General features: G+C 49.0%; 1 protein-coding gene across 2 annotated transcripts in view; it reads right to left on the reverse strand.

The window, feature by feature from the left end:
* Nucleotides 1–17,578: 17,578 nt before the first annotated feature.
* Nucleotides 17,579–22,554, reverse strand: part of TMEM87B (transmembrane protein 87B) — a 54,128-nt gene continuing 49,152 nt past the window's right edge. Inside the window, exon 19 of one of the 2 annotated variants that reach the window (XM_062209846.1) lies at nt 17,579–20,900. In XM_062209846.1, the coding sequence (XP_062065830.1) occupies nt 20,841–20,900 (60 nt within the window). In that variant the 3' untranslated portion in view covers nt 17,579–20,840. The remainder of the gene's footprint in view (nt 20,901–22,554) is intronic. The other variant, XM_062209845.1, reaches the window with a different exon arrangement.

A 22,554-nucleotide genomic window follows, 5' to 3' on the forward strand; every position in this document is an offset into this window, starting at 1 on the left:
GCTGGGGCGCGGGGGGACGCGGGAGGCGCCGGGGCGCAGCGCGGCCCGCGGGGGTCGGGAGCGCAGACTGGGGCCCCGGTGCGCGGCGCGCCGGACCCTGGAGCACCCGCACGCACGAGACAGTGCCGGCGAGGCGGGGGAGGCGCCAGCCCCTTGGCCAAGGCCGAGGGAGGAGGGGCTGCCCGGCCAGGAATGCGCCTGGGAGCGCGCCCAACCCGCGCGGCTCCCTGAGGAGGCCGGGCGCGACGCCGACACCGAGTGGGCAGCCTGCGGCCCGGGCAGGGAGGGGCGGCCGGGGCCCCGCACCCGTGTGGCTGACCGGGAGCCCACCCGGGGCCGGTCCACTCCTGACCCTCCCCGTCTCCCAACCGTGGAGACGCCAAGTCACCTGGTGACAAGTGGCCCAAGTGTGTCCCTAAACGCTGAAGTCTCCCTTCCTAGAACACCACCAGTCTGGGCAGGACGTGGCTTCCAGAAGCTCCAAACGGTGCCGGGGGGACTGTGGGCGCTGGGAACACACCAGCGTGGTGCCTGAGAATCTAGGACCCCCGCCCCGCCCCCCAGCCACACTCTCCTACTCCCCAAGGGGAAAGAGACCGTCAGTGTGCAATGGCCCCCGGGCTCCAGGATGCCGGCTGCTTTGCGAAAGCCAGAGGAGAAAAGAGCGAGGCAAGGCCAGGCCCGAGCAGGGCGAGGGCCGTGCATCCAGGGGCTATGGGAGAACCAGATGACTCAGACGGAAGCGCCTGGAAAACATGATGCACCTCCTCCCGAAAAGAAGGCTTCTGACCGCAACGCAGCGGAGGTCGCGGTGCGCACGGAGCCCCAGGCCCCAGACCTAGTTCACCTGCGCCGCCTTTGGCTTGGCACAGCCCACCGGGGGCTGTTTACCGCCGGAAGCCAGAAAGGGAGGCTGGAGTCCTGTCTGAGGCTGTTGAAGCTGCTGTAACAAAACACCCCAGTGGAGGTGGCTTAGAAACAGCAAACATGTATTTCTCACGGTTCTGGAAGCCGCACGTCCAAGCTCTAGATGACGGGAGACTCGGTGTCTTGGCCAGGGCCGGCTTCCGGCTGCATTGGCAGCACCTTTTCGCTGTGCCCTGCCGGGATGGAGCAAGCGGACAAGCTGTCGGAGGGCTCCTTTATAGGAACACTAAACCCATTCTGGAGAACCCAGCCCTAATGACGTCACTGCCTCCCAAAGGCCCCAACTCCTACACCTGGAGGGGTAGGATTTCCCCGTAGGAATTTTGTGGGGACACAGACATGCCCTGGAAAGGTTGGAGCATGGGGCAGGCTGGCCACCCAAGGAACTCCCACAGAGCCGCCCGAGGAAGCAGAAGAGGGCGCATGTGACCTTAATTGGCATTCCTCCTTGAGCACCCTGAAGGGCTCCTGGCGAGGACACGGCTTGTCTCCATCCAGGTGGAGAGGACAGCACAGCGCGGCCAGAGCTGGGCAGCCTGTGGGCACTGTGGCTTTCTGCCTCCCTCTCTCTCGGAGGCTTGCTGTCCGAGCCGCGGAAGCCCAGTGTCCCCCTCCCGGTCTCTGCTCCGCCCTTGCGGATGAAAGGTTTCATTCTGGTCCTTGTGGCTGTGTTTAACCTGGCGGCTGCACTGGGCAGCCAGGCACCCGGCACAGGACAGCAAAGCCTCTGCCCCTGTCCTTTCTGTGGTGAGTACAGACCGAAGGACTGTTGATGTCGCAGAAGAAGCGAGGCGTGCGTGCGTGCGTGGCTTGTCCAAGGTATGTGACCTCACACCCCCCACCCCACCCCCAGGGCACCGCTGCTTCCAGCACAGCCAACCCTGGACTCGATCCCCTCTTTCATTTTTAGGGCTACTGTGTTATTATTATATGAAGCCCAGGACCAAAGGATTTCAGAAATTTTATGTACAGAAACTGAGGGTGGGGGGCAGGAGGTCTGTTCCTTTTTCCTTGTTTTTGAGTATTTCTGAGTTTCAACTTCTATTTTTACCTCCTTTTTTGTTACCCTCGAGCAGTGGCTGCCTTCTGTCCAGTGCTCTGTGTCCGGTCTGAATTACCCTCCCAAGTTGGTTTTTTTTTTTTTTTTTTTTTTGACAGGCAGAGTGGACAGTGAGAGAGACAGAGAGAAAGGTCTTCCTTCCATTGGTTCACCCCCAATGGCCGCTGTGGCCGGCGCACCGCACTGATCCGAAGCCAGGAGCCAGGTGCTTCTCCTGGTCTCCCATGTGGGTGCAGGGCCCAAGCACTTGGGCCATCCTCCATTGCCTTCCCAGGCCACAGCAGAGAGCTAGACTGGAAGAGGGGCAACTGGGACAGAATCCGGCACCCCAACTGGGACTAGAACCCGGTGTGCCGGCGCTGCAGGCGGAGATTAGCCTAGTGAGCTGCGGCGCCAGCCTCCTCCTAAGTTCTGCCAGCTTCTCTCTCTGTCCTCAACCATCCTGGATCTGCAGTCACTGAGGCTGGCCCTCCGCAGCTCCGAACCTGCCAAGGCGGTCTAAAAACTCAGCTTGTGAAAAGCAGCCAACACCTCCCCTTTGACCTAATAAAATGGGCCCATCAGCTATTATTTCCCCTATAGTTTTCTTTTTAAAAATTTTTTTTTAAAAATATTTATTTATTTGAAAGTCAGAATTACACAGAGAGGAGAGGCAGAGAGAGAGAGGTCTTCCATTCGCTGGTTCACTGCGCAATTGGCCGCAACGACCAGAGCTGTGCCAATCCGAAGCCAGGAGCTAGGAGCTTCCTCCAGGTCTCCCACATGGGTGCAGGGGCCCAAGCATTTGGGCCAATTTCTACTGCTTTCCCAGGCCATAGGAGAGAGCTGGATGGGAAGTGGAGCAGCCGGGACTAGAACCGATGCCCACATGGGATGCCGGTGCTTCAGGCCAAGGCGTTAACCCACTGTGCCACAGCGCCAGCCTCTCCCCTATAGTTTTCTTTTTCTTTTCTTTTTTTTTTTTAAGATTTATTTATTAATTTGAAAGTCAGAGTTACACAGAGAGAGGAGAGGCAGAGAGAGAGGTCTTCCATCCGATGGTTCACTCCCTAGATGGCAGCAATGGCCGGAGCTGAGCCGATCTGAAGCCAGGAGCTTCCTCCAGGTCTCCCACGCGGGTGCAGGATCCCAAGGACTTGGGCCATCTTGTACTGCTTTCCCAGGTCATAGCAGAGAGCTGGATTGGAAGGGGAACAGCCGGGTCTCGAACCGGCACCCATATGTGATGCCAGCGCTTCAGGCCAGGGCGTTAACCCACTGTGCCACAGTGCCAGCCCCAAAGGTTTACTTCTTTTTATTTTTTTAAGATTTTTTTTTTATTTGAAAGAGTCATAGAGGTAGAGACAGAGAGAGAGGTCTTCCATCCGTTGGTTCACTCCCCAGATGGCCTCAACGGCTGGAGCTGTGCCAATCCGAAGCCAGGAACCAGGAGCTTTTTCCAGGTCTCCCACATGGATGCAGGGGCCCAAGAACTTGGGCCATCTTCTACTGCTTTCTCAGGCCATAGCAGAGAGCTGGATCGGAAGAGGAGCAGCCGGACTAGAACCGGTTCCCATATGGGATGCAGGCGCCCCAGGCCAGGGCGTTAACCCGCTGTGCCACAGCGCCAGCTCCCCTATGGTTTTCAAGAGAATGTTCTGGGTATTGGCATGGTGGGGGTCGACAGGTCTAAACGAGATATATATTTTTTTTTTTTAATTTTTGACAGGCAGAGTGGACAGTGAGAGAGAGAGAGACAAAGGGAAAGGTCTTCCTTTTGCCGTTGGTTCACCCTCTAATGGCCGCCGCGGTAGCGCGCTGCGGCCGGCGCACCACGCTGTTCCGATGGCAGGAGCCAGGTGCTTATCCTGGTCTCCCATGGGGTGCAGAGCCCAAACACTTGGGCCATCCTCCACTGCACTCCCTGGCCACAGCAGAGAGCTGGCCTGGAAGAGGGGCAACCGGGACAGGATCGGTGCCCCGACCGGGACTAGAACCCGGTGTGCCGGCGCCGCAAGGCGGAGGATTAGCCTGTTGAGCCACGGCGCCGGCCTAAACGAGATATATTTTGAGGCCAGCATTGTGGTGCAGCAGGCTGGGCCTCTACCCGTGACACTAGCACCCCATGTGAGTGCCAGTTTGAGTCCCAGCTGCTCCACTTCCACTCCAGCTCCCTCCTAATGCTCCTGGGAAATCCAAGTGTTTGGGCCCTTGCTACCCGTGTGGGAGACCCAGGTGGAGTTCTAGACTCCTGGCTTCCACTGGGCCCAGCTTTGACTGTTGTAGCCATTTGGGGACTGAACCAACCAGTGGAAGATCTCTCTCTCTCTCCCTCCCACCTCTCTGTCTCTCCCTCCCTCTCTATCACCCTGTCTTTCAAATACATAAAATAAATCTTAAGGAAAAAAATTTTTAAGCTTGTTGGCTGGCCTGCCTCCCCCTGGGATCAGTGCTCTGATGACACTGGGTGATGTGGGAATGTAAAATGAGAGGGGAAGCCTTGTAGAAATGCCTCTGCCCAACCAGAGGCAGCACCCAGTCCGAAACAGTCACTCCAAAGCTGTCCTGTGGGGCCCTCGGGGTCCCCTAAGGTGCCCCACACAATGCTGCTACTCTTTTGAGTTCATGGGCTTCAGCCCATGGCTGAACGTTGCTGTCAGCTTGCTCACAGCTGCTTCTCTCCCTCTGCTTCCTTGACCTACATCCAGCTGTGGTTCTGTCGTCAACCTCCAGCGAGCACCTACAGAGGCTCCCAGGAACAAGGCCTAGCATGTTAGGCACGTTAGCCTGACCCATGACGACAGGGGAGGAGGAGGGGGAGAATCGCCTAGCAAGAGAGCAGTGACTTCATCGGATTCACTCATTACACAAATATTTATTGAGTGCCAACTTCAGGCACAGCCGTGTGCCAAGCACTTCGCAATGCTTTCACGTTATATCCGGGGCTCCGGCCAACAAAACTGGGCAGTCTTGTGCTAAACGTTGAAGAGATTGTGTGAGCCAGGACAGCCAGAAGAAACTGTCCCATCTAGAGAACCATTTCCAACTGTGCAAGATGAAACCTGTTGCAGAACAGATTTCACGGTGCTGTGACTAAAGACCAAAAGCCAATTAACATCTGCCCGAAGGAGGAAGACGCTGAAAACCCACCAATGCCAGGCGACGTGGAAGTCCAGATGCCTCTGGAAGGGCAGAAGTGGTGAATGTAGTCAAGAACACACACAGCCCTTCAAGTCAGACACACCTGGGCCAGGTCTTACCCCCTACCTGCACCTGCTGCCAAGGTCCTGCAGCCCTCCTCATCATAGCAGGCCTGTTTCTGCTGCTTCCTCCTCCTTCTCTTAATCTTCCTCCTCCTCCTCCCCCCACCTCCTCCTTCTGCTTCTTCCTTTATTTGAGGGACAGGATTACAGATAGAGAGAGGGAGAGACAAAGAGAAAGGTCTTCCATCCGTTGGTTTACTCCCCAAATGGCCACAACAGCAGGAGCTAGGCCGGTCCAAAGCCAGGAGCCAGGAGCTGCTTCTGGGTCTCCCACATGGATGCAGAGGCCCAAGGACTTGGACCATCTTCCACTACTTTCCTAGGACATATGCAGAGAGCTGGATCAGAAGAGGAGCAGCAGGATACAAACTGACCCCTATATGGGATGCCAATGCTACAAGCTGAGGTTTAATCTACTATGCCACAGCACTGGTCCCTGTTGCTTCATTTTTATAATGGGAATCAAAATATTTATCAAACAATTGTGATGAGATTTTAAAGTAACAAAGTACCTAGCATACAGTAAATGCTTAGTTAAAGGGGTGTTGCCAACATTTCTCAAGCATGTACTGCAGGCCATTCCCTCTGCAAAGCACCTCACAGGTGTTCCCATTTAGTCCACATAACAATCCAGTGGAATGGGTACCATTATTCTCCCCATTTTAGAGATTGGGAAATTGAGGCTTAGAATGCTTCAGAAACTCTCCCAAGATCAAATTGAAACTTTGAATAAGTGCACAACAAAAGAGAAACCTAAAGTAAGGTGTAAGGGAATCGTCTGCAACTCTTCCATCAGTCTAAAATTATATCTAACTAAATAAACATGCGAATATAATTTGAAATTTTATATCACTTATGATAAATTATAGTTTACTTATTTTAAAGATTTGTTTATTATCTGAAAGGCAGAGTGACAGAGATAGAAGGAGAGAGTGAGAGAAAGAGAGAGATCTTCTATCTGCTGGTTCATTCTCCAATGACCTCAATGGCTGCGGCTGGGCCAGGTCAAAGCCAAGAGCCAAGAATTCAATTCCATCCTAGTCTCCCATGTGGGTGGCAGGGATCCAAGTACTTGGGGTATCATCTGCAGCCTCCCCAGGTAAATTAGCAGGGAGCTGATTGGAAGCAGAGCAGCCAGGACTTAAACCAGCACTCCAGTATCACAGGTGGCAGCTTAACCTGCTGCATCACAACACTGGCCCTGTTAAATTATAATCTTCAAGAATTTTTTTTCCTGTTAATCTAACTTGTCAGATTTATTGGCATAAAATACTGTTAATCTCGTAATACTTTAAGTATCTATAGGATCTGTAGTGATAGCTCCTCTTTTATTCTTGATATTAGTGACTTGTGTTTGCTCTCTCTCATTATAGTTAGGCATTTATCAGCTTTGTTTATCTTTTAAAAGAGCCAACTTTCAGCTTTGCTAATTTAGTCTACTATTTGTTTACACTTCCATTGGTTTCTTCTTTGTTTCTATGGCATTTGGCATTTGTTTTAATCAGTTGTGATAAAGTTCAGAAACATGAAATAATTGCCATGGAAATATTTATTCTACTCACTGTCTCCTAGAAAGAGAAACATGGTGGAGCATGCAGGGTTACCAAGAGAGTGCTGGAGTGAGATGAGTAGCCAGAGAGAGAGAACTGGGGGCAGGAGACTGTGGTTTTGAAGGAATGAATGAAGCAAGGCAAGTGAGCTAAGCAGGTTTAGAATTGGACAGTCGGAATAGTTTTGGGCTGTAGGAGTGATACCTAGTCTGGTACCTGGCCCTGTGGTGACGAGGGTAGGGGGACAGTGTCCCAGGAAAAGGAGGAAGGAGTGTATTAACAGGCACTGGTTAAGACCCTTCATCAGTTGGTTTGCCTATCAAAGGTGTGCTCAAAGCAAGTCACTTACTATCTCTAAGAGTTAGTTAACTGGGTTACTTGAGAGTCTATATAAATTTGTAGCATCAGCTTCTCAATTTCTATAAAGATACTGGGATTCAGCTGGGATTCTGATAGGAACTGCATTGAATCTGTAGATCAATCTGGGGACAATTGCCTTCTTAACAATGCAATTTATTTATATCTTACTTAATTTCATTCAACAGTGTTTTGTAGTTTTCAGTATATGAGTTCCATGCTTCTTTGGTCACATCATTCCTAGGTATCTTATTCCTTTTTGGAGCTTTATTTATCCTTATTCGTGTGAAAGGCAGAGTGATAGAGAAATACAGAGAGATTTTCCATCTGCTGGTTCACTCCCAAATGCCCACAACAGCCAGGGCTGGGTCAGGCCAAAGGTGGGAGCCCGGAACTCCATCCAAATCTCTCATGTGGGTGGCAGGGACCCACATACTTGAGCCATCACCTGCTGTTCCCTAGGGTGCACATTAGCAGGAAGCTGGATCAGCAGCAGAGCTAGGACTTGAACCCAGGCACTCTGATATGGCATGTGGGGATCCCAGGCAGCGATTCCACTTCTGCCCCACAATGCCTGCCCTGTGTTTTATCCTTTTAAATGCTATTGTAAATGGATTTTTTTCTTTCTTTCATTTTTGGATTACTTATTGCAAATTCATAGAAATAGGATTGAGTTTTGTACATTGATCTTTTATTCTGCATCCTTGCCAAACACATTTTTGGTCTAATCATGTTTTAGAGGTGTTCTTAGAGTTTTCAAAAATAAGATCATGTAACCTGAAAATAGGTTACATATTTCTTCTCTCCAATTTCAATAACTTTTATTTCTTTTTGTCTGATTGCCCTGGCTAGAAGCTTCAGTACAATGTGGAGCAGAAGTGGTTGGAGTGGACTACTTGTCTTGTTCCAAATCTTAGGAATTGTATTAGTCCATTCAGGCTGAAAAATATCTTAGGATGGATAATTGATTTTTTTAAAGATTTATTTATTTTATTCAAAAGGCAGAGTTACAGAGAGGCAGAAAGAGAGAGAGAGAGAGAGAGGCCTTCCATCCGATGATTTCTTCCCCACATGGCCACAACAGCTGGAGCTCAGCCAATCCAAAGCTAGGAGCCAGGCGCTTCTTCTGGGTCTCCCACATGAGTGCAAGGGCCCAAGGACTTGGGCCATCTTCCACTGCTTTCAGAGGCCATAGCAGAGAGCTGGATGGGAAGAGGAGTAGCTGGGACTAGAACCGGTGCCCATATGGGATGCCGGAACTGTAGGCGGCGACTTTACCCACCACAACACAGCACAGACCCATGGATAACTGATTAGCAACAAAAATTTACTGCTCACAGTCCTGGAGGCTGGAAAGGCCAAGATGAAGGAACCAGCAAGTTCAGATCTGCTGCGGACTGTCTCCGTCTCAAGGATGCTGCCTGCTCGGTGCGCCCTCCAGCGACAGAAGGGGCAAACAGCTCCCTCAGCCTTGAGTAAAGGCGCTAATCCCATTCACAAGGCTCTGTGCTCACAACCCAATCGCCTCTTAGAAGTTCACCTCTTACAGCGATTGCACTGAGAATCAGGTCCAATACTTGAATATGAATGTGGGAGAGCCACAAACATTCAGCCATAGCAGGGAGAAGCGCCCAGTCTCACTGAGTATCATGTGAACTCTGGGTTGGTTTGTAGGTACCCTCTATCATGTAGGGGAAGTTTTCTTCCATTTCTAGGATGTTGATTATTTTTTATGAATAAAGGATACTTGATTTTGGCAAATGCTTTTATGTATCTGTTGAGATGACTGTGGCAGTTTTGAATATCTGTCCTGTTTATATATTTTATACATTGTTTCTCAGATTTTAAACTACCTTTGTATTCCTTGCATGAGAGTTGCTAGGTACTGGTGTATCATTCTTTTTGTATGTTTTTGCTTTTGTTGTGGCTGTCATCAAGGATATTTGGTTCTGAATTTCTGAGAAATATTGGTCTGTAATTTTCTTGTGTTGTTTTGTCTAGCTTTGGCATCAGGATAAAGCTACTAACCCCATAGAATGAGTTGGGAAGTGTTACCTTTTCTGTTTTTAGTAAGACTTTGTGATAATTAGTATTAATTCTTTAAATATCTGATCAAGAAATCATCTGGGCCTGAACTTTCTCTCTGTTTTATCTATCTGTCTATTTATTTATTTTTGAAAGATTTATTTGTTTATTTAAAAGGCAGAAGAGAGGCAGAGGCAGAGAGAGAGAGAGAGAGAGAGAGAGAGAGAGAGAGAGAGAGAGGGAGGTTTCCCATCCACTGGTTCACTCCCCAATGACTGCAAAGGCAAGAGCTGGGATGATCTGAAACCAGGAGCCAGGAACTTCCTCAGAGTCTCCAATGTGGGTGCAGGGGCCCAAGGACTTGGGCCATCTTCCACTGCCTTCCCAGGCCACAGCAGAGAGCTGGACCAGAAGTGGAGTAGCTGGAACATGAACTGATGCCCACATGGGATGCCGGCACTGCAGGCAGCGGCTTTACCTGCTATGCCACAGCGCCAGACCTCTCTCTCTTTTAAAAAAAGGTTTATTTTATTTATTTGAAAGGCAGAATTACAACAAGAGAGGGAAAGGCAGAGAGAAAGAAAGAGAGATTCATCTGTTGGCTCACTTTGGGAGGACCAGGCTGAAGTCAGGAACCAGGAATTCCGTTCAGGTCTCCCGTGTGGGTGGCAGGGACTCAAGTACTCAGGCCATCAACTGCTGCCTTCCTAGGCACATTAGCAGGGAACTGAATTGGAAATGGAGGAGTCTGGACTCAAACTGGTGTTTGTATGGGATGTCAGTGGTGCAGGTAGCAGCTTAACCCCTGTGCCACAAAGCCAGCCCCCCACTTTTTTTAAGATTAACTTAATTAATTTATTTGAAAGGCAGAGTGACAGAGAGGAGAGACAGAGAGAGAAAGAGATCTTTCATTTGGTTTTCTCACCAAATAACCGCAACAGCCGGGGCTCATCCTAACAGAAGCTCAGAGCCTGGAACCCCATCCAAGTCTTCCACATGGGTAGCAGGGGTCCCAGTAACTGGGTCACCCTCTGCTGCCTTCCCAGGCACATTAGCAGGGAGCTGGATCAGAAGCTGAGCAGCCAGGACTCAAACTGCTGCCCTGATATGAGGTGCTGGCACCTCAAGTAGCAGTTTAACCTGCTGGGCCAGAAGTCTGGCCCCTTCCCTTCTTAAAAGAAGCATCAGTTGAATCTCATCACTTCCTGGGTCTATTCAGATTGTCTATTTCCGAGTCAGTTCCAGTAGTCTGCGTCTTCCTAGGAGTTTCTAACTTTCATCTAAGATGTTGCATTCACTGACGCTTGCAGGCAGTGGCCTTACCTGATAGGCTACAATGCTGGCCCCAAGGATTTTTACGAACAAATTCTCTCCAGCTTTGTTTATCTGAAGTGTCTTTATTTATTTATTTATTTTTTGGCAGGCAGAGTTAGACAGTGAGAGAGAGAGACAGAGAGAAAGGTCTTCCTTCCGTTGGTTCACCCCCCAAATGGCCACTACAGCTGGTGCGCTGCGCCGATCCGAAGCCAGGAGCTTCAGTCTCCCATGGGGGTACAGGGCCAAAGCACTTGGGCCATCCTCCACTGCACTCCTGGGCCACAGCAGAGAGCTGGACTGGAAGAGGAGCAACTGGGACAGAATCCGGCGCCCCAACCAGGACTAGAACCCGGGGTGATGGCGCTGCAGGTGGAGGATTAGCCTAGTGAGCCGCGGCGCCGGCTAGTGTCTTTATTTTTGATAGACAGTTTTCCTGGATGTAGAATTCTTGATTGATAATTCATTTTTTTTCTTATAGCATATTTAAAAATATTTATTTACTTTTGAAAGAAGGACAGAGGGAGAGAGAAAGAGAGGATCTTCCATTCACTTGTTCACTCCCCAAATGTCTTTAACAGCTGGGGCTGGCCAAGCTGAAGCCAGGATCCCAGAACTCCATCTGGATCTCCCATATGAGTGGCAGGGACCCAAGTACTTGAACCACCACCTGCTGCCTCCCAGGGTGCATGCTAGCAGGAAGCTGGATTGGAAGTTGAGCCAGGACTCAGCGCAGACAGACACTCTGATAGGGGATGGAAGAATCCAAGTAGTGACTTAACCACTCTGCTACCACATTGTTTTTTGCTTCAGCTTAATATTTTATTTATTATTTTTGCACTAATATTTTAAATTTACGTTATCGCCAAGGGTTTAGTGCTCCAATAAACAAAGGGTTCAGCAGAGAAAAAGTAAAAAGACCAAGCTGAGCAGGAAAATTCTCGCAGTGCTGTGGATGTGTCATCCCATTGTCTTCCTGCTACTGGTTCTGAAGTCTGACTACGGATCTCCCCTCAGTGACAGATCCGTTCTCTCCTGTCGCTTCCAAAACTCAGAATCGGCTTTGGATTTCAGCATGAATCTCTGAGTTTATCCTCCTGACCTTCCTGCATGTGTAGATGGGTATTTCCCACCAAATTTGGAGCAGGTTTCAGCCATTCCTTTTTTTTTTTTTTAAGATTATTTATTTATTTGAAAGGCAGAGTTACAGAGAGAGAGAGAGAGAGAGAGAGAGAGAGAGAGAGAGAGAGAAAGGTTTTCCATCCACTAGTTTACTCCCTAAATGGCCGCAACGGCTGGAGTTGGGCCGATCTGAAACCAGGAGCCAGGAGCCTCCTCTGGGTCTCTTGCGTGGGTGCACGGGCCCAAAGACTTGCAACATCCTCTGCTGCTTTCCCAGGCCACAGCAGAGAGCTGGATTGGAAGAGGAGCAGCCGGGTCTCGAACCTGCGCCCATATAGATGCTGGCACTGCAGGCGGCAGCTTTACCCGCTATGCCAGTCCCTGGCAGTTCTTTATCCTGCTGCATTTGGTGGCTGGAAAAGTGGAATCCTTCATGAGCCATCAGCAGAACACCCAGAAAATACGAACCTCATTTCTTTAGCTTCCTGAGTTCTCAAGCACAAGTACGCGGCTTTACCCTCCACAGCACAACACCAGCCCCAGACGTTTTTTCTTCAAGTGCTCTGCCTCTCTCCCTCCCTCCTCTCCTCTGGTGTCTGGTTATTTTTATGTGTGTGTGTGTGTGCGTGTGCGTTCATATGTTTGGTGTTGTCCCACGAGTCTCCGGGGCTCTGTTAACTTCGCTTCATTCTATTTACTTTCTGTTCTTCAGACTGGATAATCTCCATGGACTTATATTCAGTTTCTCTGATTCTTCTGTCTGCTCAAATCTGCTTTTGAGCCTCTGTAGCAGCTTTCTCACTTCAGGTATATTATTTTTTAACAATAGAATTTCTGTTTGGTTCATTTGTATAACGGTTATCTCATACTGTTATTACCTATTTGATGAGACATCATTCTCATACCTTACTTCCTTTTTAAAAAAAATTATTTATTTTATTTGAAAGGCAGAGTTACAGAGAGGCAGAGAGAGAGAGACAGAGAGAGAGGAGAAAAAAGAGAGAGGTCTTTTATCTGCTGGTTCACACCCCAGATGGCTGCAACAGCTAGAGCTGGGCTGATCCGGAGCCAGGAGCCAGGACCTTCTTCTGGGGCTCCCATGTGGGTGCAGGGGCCCAAGGACTTGGGCCATCTTCTACTGCTTTCCCAGGCCACAGCAGAGAGCTGGATCGGAAGTGGAGCAGTTGGGACTTGAACCTGTGCCCATATGGGATGCTGGCACTGTGGCAGTAGCTTTACCCACTATGTTACAGCACTGGCCCCCATACCTTTTTTTTTTTAAAAGATTTATTTTATTTATTTGAAGGACAGAGTTACAGAGAGAGGTAGAGACAGAGAGAGAGAGGTCTCCCATCCCCTAGTTCACTCCCAAGATGGCCGCAACGGCCATACCTGCGGCGATCCAAAGGCAGGAGCCAGGAGCTTCTTCCAGGTCTCCCACGTGGGTGCAGGGTCCCAAAGACTTGGGCCATCTTCTATTGCTATCCCAGGCCATAGCAGAGAGCTGGATCAGAAGAGGAGCCCATATCGGGACTAGAACCGGCGCCCATATCGGGTGCTGGCTCTTCAGGCCAGAGTTTTAGCCTGCTGCACCACAGCACTGGCCCCATACCTTACTTCTTTAGACATGGTTTCTTTATCTTGTCCAAGATATTTAAAATAGCTTAAAGGGTTTTTTTTTGTTGTTGTTGTTAGGCTAACATCTTTCCTAGGAACATTTTATTATATTATCAAACCTCCTCCCAAGCTTGTGTACAGACCATACTTTCTTGTTCCGTTGTTTGTGTCATTTTTTGATAAGATTGGACAATTTGAATTGGACAATGTGGGGGCTGGAATTGTGGAATAGCAGGTTAAACTGTTACCTGCAACGCTGGCATCCCATATGGGTGCTGGTCAAGCCCTGGTTGCTCCACTTCCAATCCAGCTCCCTGCTAATGCACCTGGAAAAGTAGTGGAAGACAGCCCAAGTCCTTGGACTCCTGCCACCCATGTGCGAGGCCTGGATGAAGCTCCTGGCTCCTGGCTTCAGTCTGGCCCAGCCCCGAGCATTGTGGATATTTGGGGAGTGAACCAGCAGGTGGAAGATCTCTCTGTCTCTCCCTTTCTGTAACTCTTCTGTTCAAATAATACATCTTTAAATCTGGAAGTCAGAATCTTCCCCTGCCCCAGGTTTGTAGTTGCAGCTGGTAGCAGTAGTTGTTTGTTTAGTGGCTTCTCTGAACCTACTCTGTAAAGTCCGCATTCTATGTAAATGTGGCTACTGAAGTCTCTGCTCAGTTATCTAGTAGTCAATTACTGCACGGATTTCCTTAAACCCTTTATCTTTGAAGTCTCGCAGGCTGTGCTGGGGTGCTGGTGTATGGGTGGGGACACAGAGAATCAGAACCATGCCCATTTAAGTAGAGACAAGAATTTGGAGGCTGAGAGGAAAGACAATGAAGTGATATGAGGGGCTGGCGTTGTGGCACAGAGGTTGATGCTTGTGACACCGGCATCCCACATGAGTGCCAGATCGGGTCCCAGCTGTTCCATTTCCCATCCTGATCCTTGCTAATGCTCCTGGGAAGAGAAACAGAGCAAGTCCTTGGGCCCCTGCCACCCACGTGGGAGACCCAGATGGAGCTCCTGGCTCCTGGCCTTGGCCTGGTCCCACCCTGGCCAGGGCAGCCGTCTTGAGGAGTGAAACAGCAGATGGAAGAGCTCTCTCTCTCCGCAACTCCGCCTTTCAATAAATTACTTTTTAAAAAAACGAGGTGACATGAAATGATGCTGCAGCGTGGCTGAGACACATCAAGTGTGTCTCGGGTTTTAACCTGCAGGAGAATCCTCCCGTGCTGTCTTTAAATGTGCTTCTGAAATGTTAATATTTTTATCCCCAAATTTATTTAATGACATTTGATAAGTAAATGTATACATTTTTTAAAGGAAAGAATTAAACAAAAATGTTGTGAAGGCTCCAGAGGCATTACTTTGGCCCCCTCTGCTGGACAGCTTTTAAATCTTTTCCTGTTCATAAATTCACTACCACTTTTTACTACGACTAAGGAAAGATTGTCAAAATGATCTAGCTCTGAATTCCTTTTTTTTTTTTTTTTTTGACAGGCAGAGTTAGACAGTGAGAGAGAGAGACAGAGAGAAAGGTCTTCCTTCTGTTGGTTCACCCCCAACCCAAAAGGCCGCCACGGCTGGCGCACTGCACCAATCCGAAGCCTGGAGCCAGATGCTTCTCCTGGTCTCCCATGTGGGTGCAGGACCCAAGCACTTGGGTCATCCTCCACTGCCCTCCCGGGCCACAGCAGAGAGCTGGACTGGAAGAGGAGCAACCAGGACTAGAACCTGGGGTGCCGGCGCTGCAGGCAGAGGATTAGCCTAGTGAGCCACGGTGCCAGCCCTAGCTCTGAATTCCATATCAGGTCAGCCTACGTGAGCAAGAACACAGCTGTAACTCCACGGTCCCCCAAGGGGAGCTTGTCCCAGGCAACCTCCTCTTAGCCTGAGTACCTCGATCTCAGGACGTGCTTGAATTCCCAGGGACTTGGTCTCTACCGAGTCCCGGCAGCACCTGAGACCACTGTGTTGCATCTGTCACAGTCACCTTGGCCGCCGGGTCTCGTGAGGGCCTGTTCCCCAGGCCCTTTCAAGCATTAACTGAACCCTCTAACAAGGAGACTCAGACTGGGTGAACACAACTGCTCTCTCCAGGACTCCGAGGCGGATCTTCCAGGATGCGCCCCCTGCAGGAGGCAGAGCTCTGGCCACCCGCTCAGCATCTCTATTTCCATGTTGGGAAACCCAGGGGAACCCTGTGGTGAACAAAGCCTGGCGCTGTGCAGCGGCTGCCGACACCCCCTAACTTGGCACCACGCTAGGACTCTGGACCCCTGCAACCCATCCCCTGCTCCCCCTTCTAAGACTGGGAAGAGGTCCCTGAAGGAAACTGCGAATTCCACCTACTTAGGGCAGGACGGAATACGCCGTGACCTGTTTCCATATGGAAACGCTTCTGTTGTCCCGTAGGCTCGTTCAGGCACAGTCCTTACCAACTTTTCAGTATGTTTACCATGGAAAATACAAAAGGTAGATTAGTTCTTTTTTTTTTTTTTAATTTTTTTTTTTTTTTTTTAATTTTTGACAGGCAGAGTGGACAGTGAGAGAGAGAGACAGAGAGAAAGGTCTTCCTTTTGCCGTTGATTCACCCTCCAATGGCCGCCGCGGTAGGTGCATCTCGCTGATCCGAAGCCAGGAGCCAGGTGCTTCTCCTGGTCTCCCATGGGGTGCAGGGCCCAAGGACTTGGGCCATCCTCCACTGCACTCCCTGGCCACAGCAGAGAGCTGGCCTGGAAGAGGGGCAACCAGGACAGGATTGGTGCCCCGACCGGGACTAGAACCTGGTGTGCTGGCGCCGCAAGGCAGAGGATTAGCCTAGTGAGCCGTGGCGCCGGCCTGTAGATTAGTCCTAAGTCTCCCATAGTCCATTGCCCACAGTTGTTCACCCAGATCCGCCTTCCCTACACTGAACTAGAACAGCAAGCAGGCACAACTGCTGACACTTGCAGCCTCGTTGGCAGCTGACGTGGCCTCGTGACCAAGTGCTGTCAATGGAATACGCTCCCCATTGCAGGGGTAGCCCTTCCAACCTCCCAGGCTGCCCTGTCCCTCTGCTCGCTGGATACAGACAGCGTCCCTACCTCTGCACCCACCGCAGAACTGCTCCGTGATGGGAGAGAGAACTTTGTCTCAACCTTCTGAAGGGGCGAAATCAAGCTGTGACCCCCGTGTGGTGACCCGCACCACCAGCCTTGGGCCAGTTGGGTGCACATCTAACCCTGTTCTTTCTCGACTTTGTTTTTATAGATGACAGTTCACATAAAGGCCTTTGCATCACATTTGATTTTTCTGTATTTTTACAAATCCAGAACAACTTCATGGTGCACAGCATCCCATAGGGCCGCTGGGTTAATAAGCCATATTTCAGACATTTTTCGAAGGTAACACACTGCTGAAGGCTGAATCAATTACATTACCATCATTATTGTGTGCTCAAATTTTGAAAGCAAAGGGATTTTACAAAGATGTAACAGAACAAACCTAGGTCCATTCAATGTAAAAATTCCCTCCTGTCTTTTCTTTTGCACTTTTTATCACTATGAAGACTGAACATTTTCCCATGTTTAATTAACTGTGTCTCCTCTTTAAGAGATTTTTGGTCTACCATCCATAGGAGTTTACATCTCCTCTAGATTTCTGTAATTTAGTACTCAGACATTATCAAGACTCAATCACCCATGGGACCGGCACTGTGGCCTAGCTGGTTCCGCCATAGCCTATGGCACTGGCATCCCATACAGGCGCTGGTTTGGTTTTGGCTGCTCCACTTCTGATCCAGCTCCCTGTTAATGGCCTCGGAAAAGCAGCCCAAGTGTCTGGGCCCCTGCCACTCATGTGGGAGACCCAGATGAAGCTCCTGGCTTTGCCTGGTCCAGTGCTGACTGTTGTAGCCATCTGTGGAATGAACTAGTAGATGGAAGATCTGTCTTGGGGCCGGCGCTGTGGTACAGCAGGTAAAGCTGCTGCCTGCAGTGCCGGCATCCCATATGAGCACTGGTTCGAGTCCTGGCTGCTGCACTTCCGATCCAGCTCTTTGCTATGGCCCAGGAAAGCAGTAGAAGATGGCTCAAGTCCTTGGGCCCCTTCACCCTCATTGGAGACCCAGAAGAGGCTCCTGGCTGCTGGCTTCGGATCAGCGTAGCTCTGGTCATTGCGGCCATCTGAGGAGCGAACCAGCAGATGGAAGACTTCTCTCTGTCTCTCTGTAACTCTGCCTTTCAAGTAAACAGATCTTTAAAAAAAAAAAAAAGTCTCTCCTCTCTGTAAGGCTTTCAAAATAAATAAATCAACCTATGGAAATCAATCACCCAAAACATCAGAAAGCATTTTATTAAAAGAACAAATGTTAAGGCACAAAAGTACATCATTTTTTCAAACAAAAATCCTTCAAACTGTATTTCCTACATTCAAAGAAATGTCTGCCAAGTTAATTTTAAATAAAAAAATATTTTAAACTATTCTCAAATAAACAAATGTTTTCCTAGTTCTAAATGTTTCTTAATGCAGTATTAACCTTTTTTGTAATATACACTTCCTTCAAAATTTATGGTTACGCTACTTCAATACATTCAATACCTTCAGAACTTCACCAATGTTAGATTTCTTTCTTATAGGCTTGGTGTTTTGTATTGCTTATTGGATGCTATTGATCACATAAAGACACAAGTTCCAGAACTAGTGATTTATAAATGAAGCATAACATCGGCCAACTGTATTCATATCTAATCTACTGGAACAGACTCAATCTTTCGTTCAAAAAAATGATGTCAGCATCTACCCTACGTGTACACTTTTATACTTGAAGTCTTGACACTGTGATAGTGCAAACAGTATGTGATACTAGGGGGAGAGGTTGTATTCTCATCAACAGACGCAAAATAACTATGTAGATCTGATCTCTCAGGCTTACAAAAATTCACATAGTCACCTATTTTTTCCCCCTTATGTTTGAAATAAACTATCCTTGAAAGCAGGTATTTGAATACTAGAATCTAACTCAATTCCTGAAAATTCCCTTTTAGGCAAATTGCACACAAGTCTAACCTGAATTGCATAACAAGAGCTCTGAGGCATTTCGCTGAGCGCTTCGTTAGTAGGGATACCCATCCTGCCGGGATCTGAAAAATTAAGATCGGAGTGCCCCCAAGGCCATGAGGCCAGCTTCGTACTCCCTGCAGAAGCAAGGATGGGGAGCTGCAACCTCTCCCCAGCGTCCTCCACGTGAACTCTGACAAACCAGCCATTCCTACGGGGGAGGGGGATGAGAAAGCCCAGCACCGGAACCCTCAAGTCAAGCCATCCAGCACCAATACAGTGCTGGATGTAGGAAGCACTGCTCGTGCGCCTCTAGACGTCGCCCATGAGGTGGTTAGGCGCGATTCCTGCTTTGTCTAGGGGCAGCTGGGCCATGGCAGGTGGCTTCATTTATCTTTCCAGTGGTAGGAAGAAGCGTTTTTATAACACTACTGAGGTTATGTCAAAGGCCGTTTTCATACTGACTTAACAATTCCCCAATAAATTGCAGCTCCTGCTGGCTGCAAGCCCAGAACTTTTTTCTCAAAATTCAACTAAAGCCGTTGCAGAGTTGGCCCGGGGGTGTGGGGGGTGTGGGGGGAGTGTCAACATCCCACGAAACTGGGGAGGGGGAGAGACTGGATATTAATGTTGGGAAGAAGGCAGATGTCACTCCAGCTCTAGCGCCCGCGCTGAGGCGGAACACAAGCCAAGCCGGGCAGGACACACAGGCTGGGGAGGGGGTGGGTGGGAGCCCACGGCGTCCGCACTGAGATAGGGAACGGAATCCAGCACTGCGAAATCTCTCTCTTCCTGTGGAGGAGACCGTCCCCAAGCAACGACACTCTGAACACCATGACGTCCCCAGCATCTGTCTATGCTGCTTACTTTCCAAACACTCACTACGGAAAACACATCTGCAGATATCTTTCAGAGACATTATTACCGGCGATAAGTCGTACTAATCCCTCAAATAAGTAAACCATTTAAGAAATGAAGTCAGGCATGGCGTTTGGTGCAACGGTAAACACGGTGCTTGGGCTGCCTGTGTCCTATGCTGGAGAGCCTGGGTTCAAGTCCTGGCTCCATTCCCAGTCCCACCTTCCTGATAGTGTGCACCCTGGGAGGCGGAAAGGGATGGCTCAGGTATTTGGGTCCCTGCCACACACGTGGGAGACCCTGGCTTCAGCTTGGCCCAGACCTAGCTGTGACAGGCATTTGGGGTTGTGAACCAGTAGATGAGCTGTCTCTCTGTGTATCTTATAATCTCTCTCTCTTTCAAATAAAAATAAATAAATTTTAAGAAGTAAGCTTTTAAAAGAAGGAAGCTTTTGAAAAAATATTTTGTGGCTTCACAGTGAAAAAAGTTAGAGGTTATATTTAAGTGTTTGTACTGGTGAGGATTTTAATGTTTTCTCCATCAAACTTCTCTGAAGTCATTCTCAGTTCACAAGGTTAGAACTCCTCCAAAGACAAGACAGCCAAGATTCCAACATTCATTCCTGTTCGAAATGTCCACCAGTCCTGTGTCTTTGGTCATGAAAGCAGTAAGACATTCACATTTTCAACATAATACATTCAACTGCCTTTCAAGTTTAGGCTGTTCTACAGTTTTAAAAGATATTCAAACACATAATTTCAAATCATACAATACAAATATACAATATAACAAAATAAGGTATAAAGTATGGTTGCAGGTTGAGAAATCAAGTACAAAATTAACCGTGATGTACTTTGCAGTTAAATATAGATTTTTATTATGAAACAGAATATGCCAAGATTAGGTAAAAGATACAGTTCTAGTTCCCACAAGATTCACTGGTACCAACTCTCCCGGCTGGCTGGGCAGGAGTGCTCGGCGGAGCCAGGTGGCCCAGCCCCCTCCTCGGGACCCCAGCAGAATCAGCAGCAGCACTGGTGCACACGGCCTGAGGGAGGGGACAGTGGAGAACGGAGAACACATCTTTGGAAGTGACCCTCAAGACTTCTCTCCCTGTGCACTTTTGTTCCCCTGAGCTCAGAGAAGACCTTATTCCACAACTGGATGCACACGTTGATATTCACAAACAAGGGCTTTGTGCATACCACAAAAAAAAAAAAAAAAAAAAAAAGGTAAAATTAAATATATAAACATGCCTGTGTTCCAATGCTTCATCAGGATAAAAAGTCAAGATCGTCATCAGTGCATCTGGCAACCAGAAACCCCAGAGATGGAGACACTGAACCAACACCTCAGAAGAACCGCACGCTCTGTGGCAAAGGTGTAGAAGAAGAAAAGGGGGCGGGGTCCAGAAACATTCTGTAAAATCTGGAATTGTCCTAGTTTCCAGAGAAAAGCACAGGAACCGCTACCCCCGTGCCTGCCTGTCAGCTAAAGGCATGCGTGCGGACAGCTTTGTCACAGCGCCGTTCTCAGTCTTCTCGAATCCAGACAGTTTACTGCACAAGAAGTTGGCTTGAAGAGGGGTGCAGGGCCCTCCCCCCACCTGAACTCTCCACTTCCACACGCAGATTTCCAAGAGGCCCCCACCGCAGCGTGTGTGCTGTCCGCCCAGGGCTCTCGCCCCGCCCCGGAGACGCCCCTTCACTGGTAGCCAGGCTTCGCTGCTAGGCTTCCGATCACATTATTTTTTCTGAAGAGAACATTTTTTCAGCCATTTCAGATCTGGTCATGATTTCCTAAAACAAACAAATAAACCCATGAATACAAAGGTCTGTGTGCACGATGCTGATGCTGCTTCCAGAGCCCTAACAGATTTTCCCCATGTTTCCAAAGTCACAATTTGATCTTTCCAGTAGCCACAAACTGGGAGAAGTACCGGATACAGAAAACAGAAATAATCCTCACTCTGTAACAGTGCAGAGTGAACTATCTGCTGAGAAGTTCAGAGACCTTTGGCCTTCTGCTGGCTGCAAAACAAGCTCAGGGTCTCCGACAGGAGCAGGGGCACAGCACGGTTCAAACCCGTCTGCGGCATGGGCCCTCGAGGGAGCTGTCGCACCTCACTAACATATCTTTGAAATTATAAATCAATCACTTATCACATGAACACTTTAAATGGTCCTTTTAAAGGTAATTCTCTGGCATCTCTCTATAGAGTCATACGTCCCCAAACTGAACCCTTCTGTAGCTAGGCCTCGCACACCTTCTCAGCCTGCTACTGTCCATCAATGCAGCGGTGCCCAAGCCACTCCCAGGGCATGCCACAGAGTGCCAGCTCCTCCTAGATCCCACGGACACCACGCAGTCAGGGCTCAGGCACCTCTGAGCCCCCTCTATTCTCCCTTTGTGACTAATGTTCCACACAGCCACCCCTTAATTCTCACACACCACACTCCTGGCCTTGAGCCACCCTTCAACATCATTTGTCCAAAAAAAAATAAATAAATAAAAAAAAAGAAGAAAAGAAAAATCTAAATCTACATCCTGTGTTCAATTCTCCTGCTTAGAAAATGAAAATGAAATAGAAACTTCACTTACTATATCAACGAAATATCTGCAAGGATCAGATTTAGACAAACTGCCATCTTAATCTTCAATACTCCTCACTGTACACAAAAATTTTAGAAAATTACAGATTTGGGAGGGCAGTGGTTTGGCGTAGCGGGTAAAGCCACCACCTGCAGTGCCAGTATCCCATATGGGCGCCGGTTTGAGTCCCAGCTGTTCCACTTCTGACCCAGCTCTCTGCTGTGGCCTAGGAAAGCAGTAGAAGATGGTCCAAGTCCTTGGGCCCCTGCATCCACATGGGAGACCCAGAAGAAGCTCCTGGCTCCTGGCTTTGGATTGGTGCAGCTCCAGCCATTGTGGCCAATTGAGGAGTGAACCAGCAGATAGAGACACCCCCCCCCCCCCCCGTGTGTGTGTGTAACTCTGACTTTCAAATAAATATATAAATCTTAAAACAAAAAGAAAAAGAAAATTACAGATTCAGGGCCAGCGCTGTGGCATAGCAGGTTAAGCCACCTTCTGCAGTGCCAGCATCCCACATGTGTACTGGTTTGAGTTCTGGCTGCTCCACTTCCAAACCAGCTCCCTGCTAATGGGGCTGGGAGAGCAGCAGAAGATGGCCCAAGTGCTTGGGCCCTTGCACCCATGTGGGAGACCTGGAAAAAGTTCCTGGCTCCTGGCTTCTGCCTGGACTGGCCAGGCTCCAGTTGTTGTGGCCATTTGGGGAGTGAACCAGCAGATAGAAGACCTCTCTCTGTCTCCCCTTCTCTTCATCTGTAACTCTGCCTCTCAAATAAATAAATAAAATCTCTCCTCTGTCTCTCACTCTTTCAAATAAATAAATAAATCTTTTAAAAAGAAAAAAATGACATAGATTCAAGA

The sequence above is a fragment of the Lepus europaeus genome, chromosome 13 (genome assembly GCF_033115175.1).
Source record: "Lepus europaeus isolate LE1 chromosome 13, mLepTim1.pri, whole genome shotgun sequence".
Lineage (NCBI taxonomy): Eukaryota > Metazoa > Chordata > Mammalia > Lagomorpha > Leporidae > Lepus > Lepus europaeus.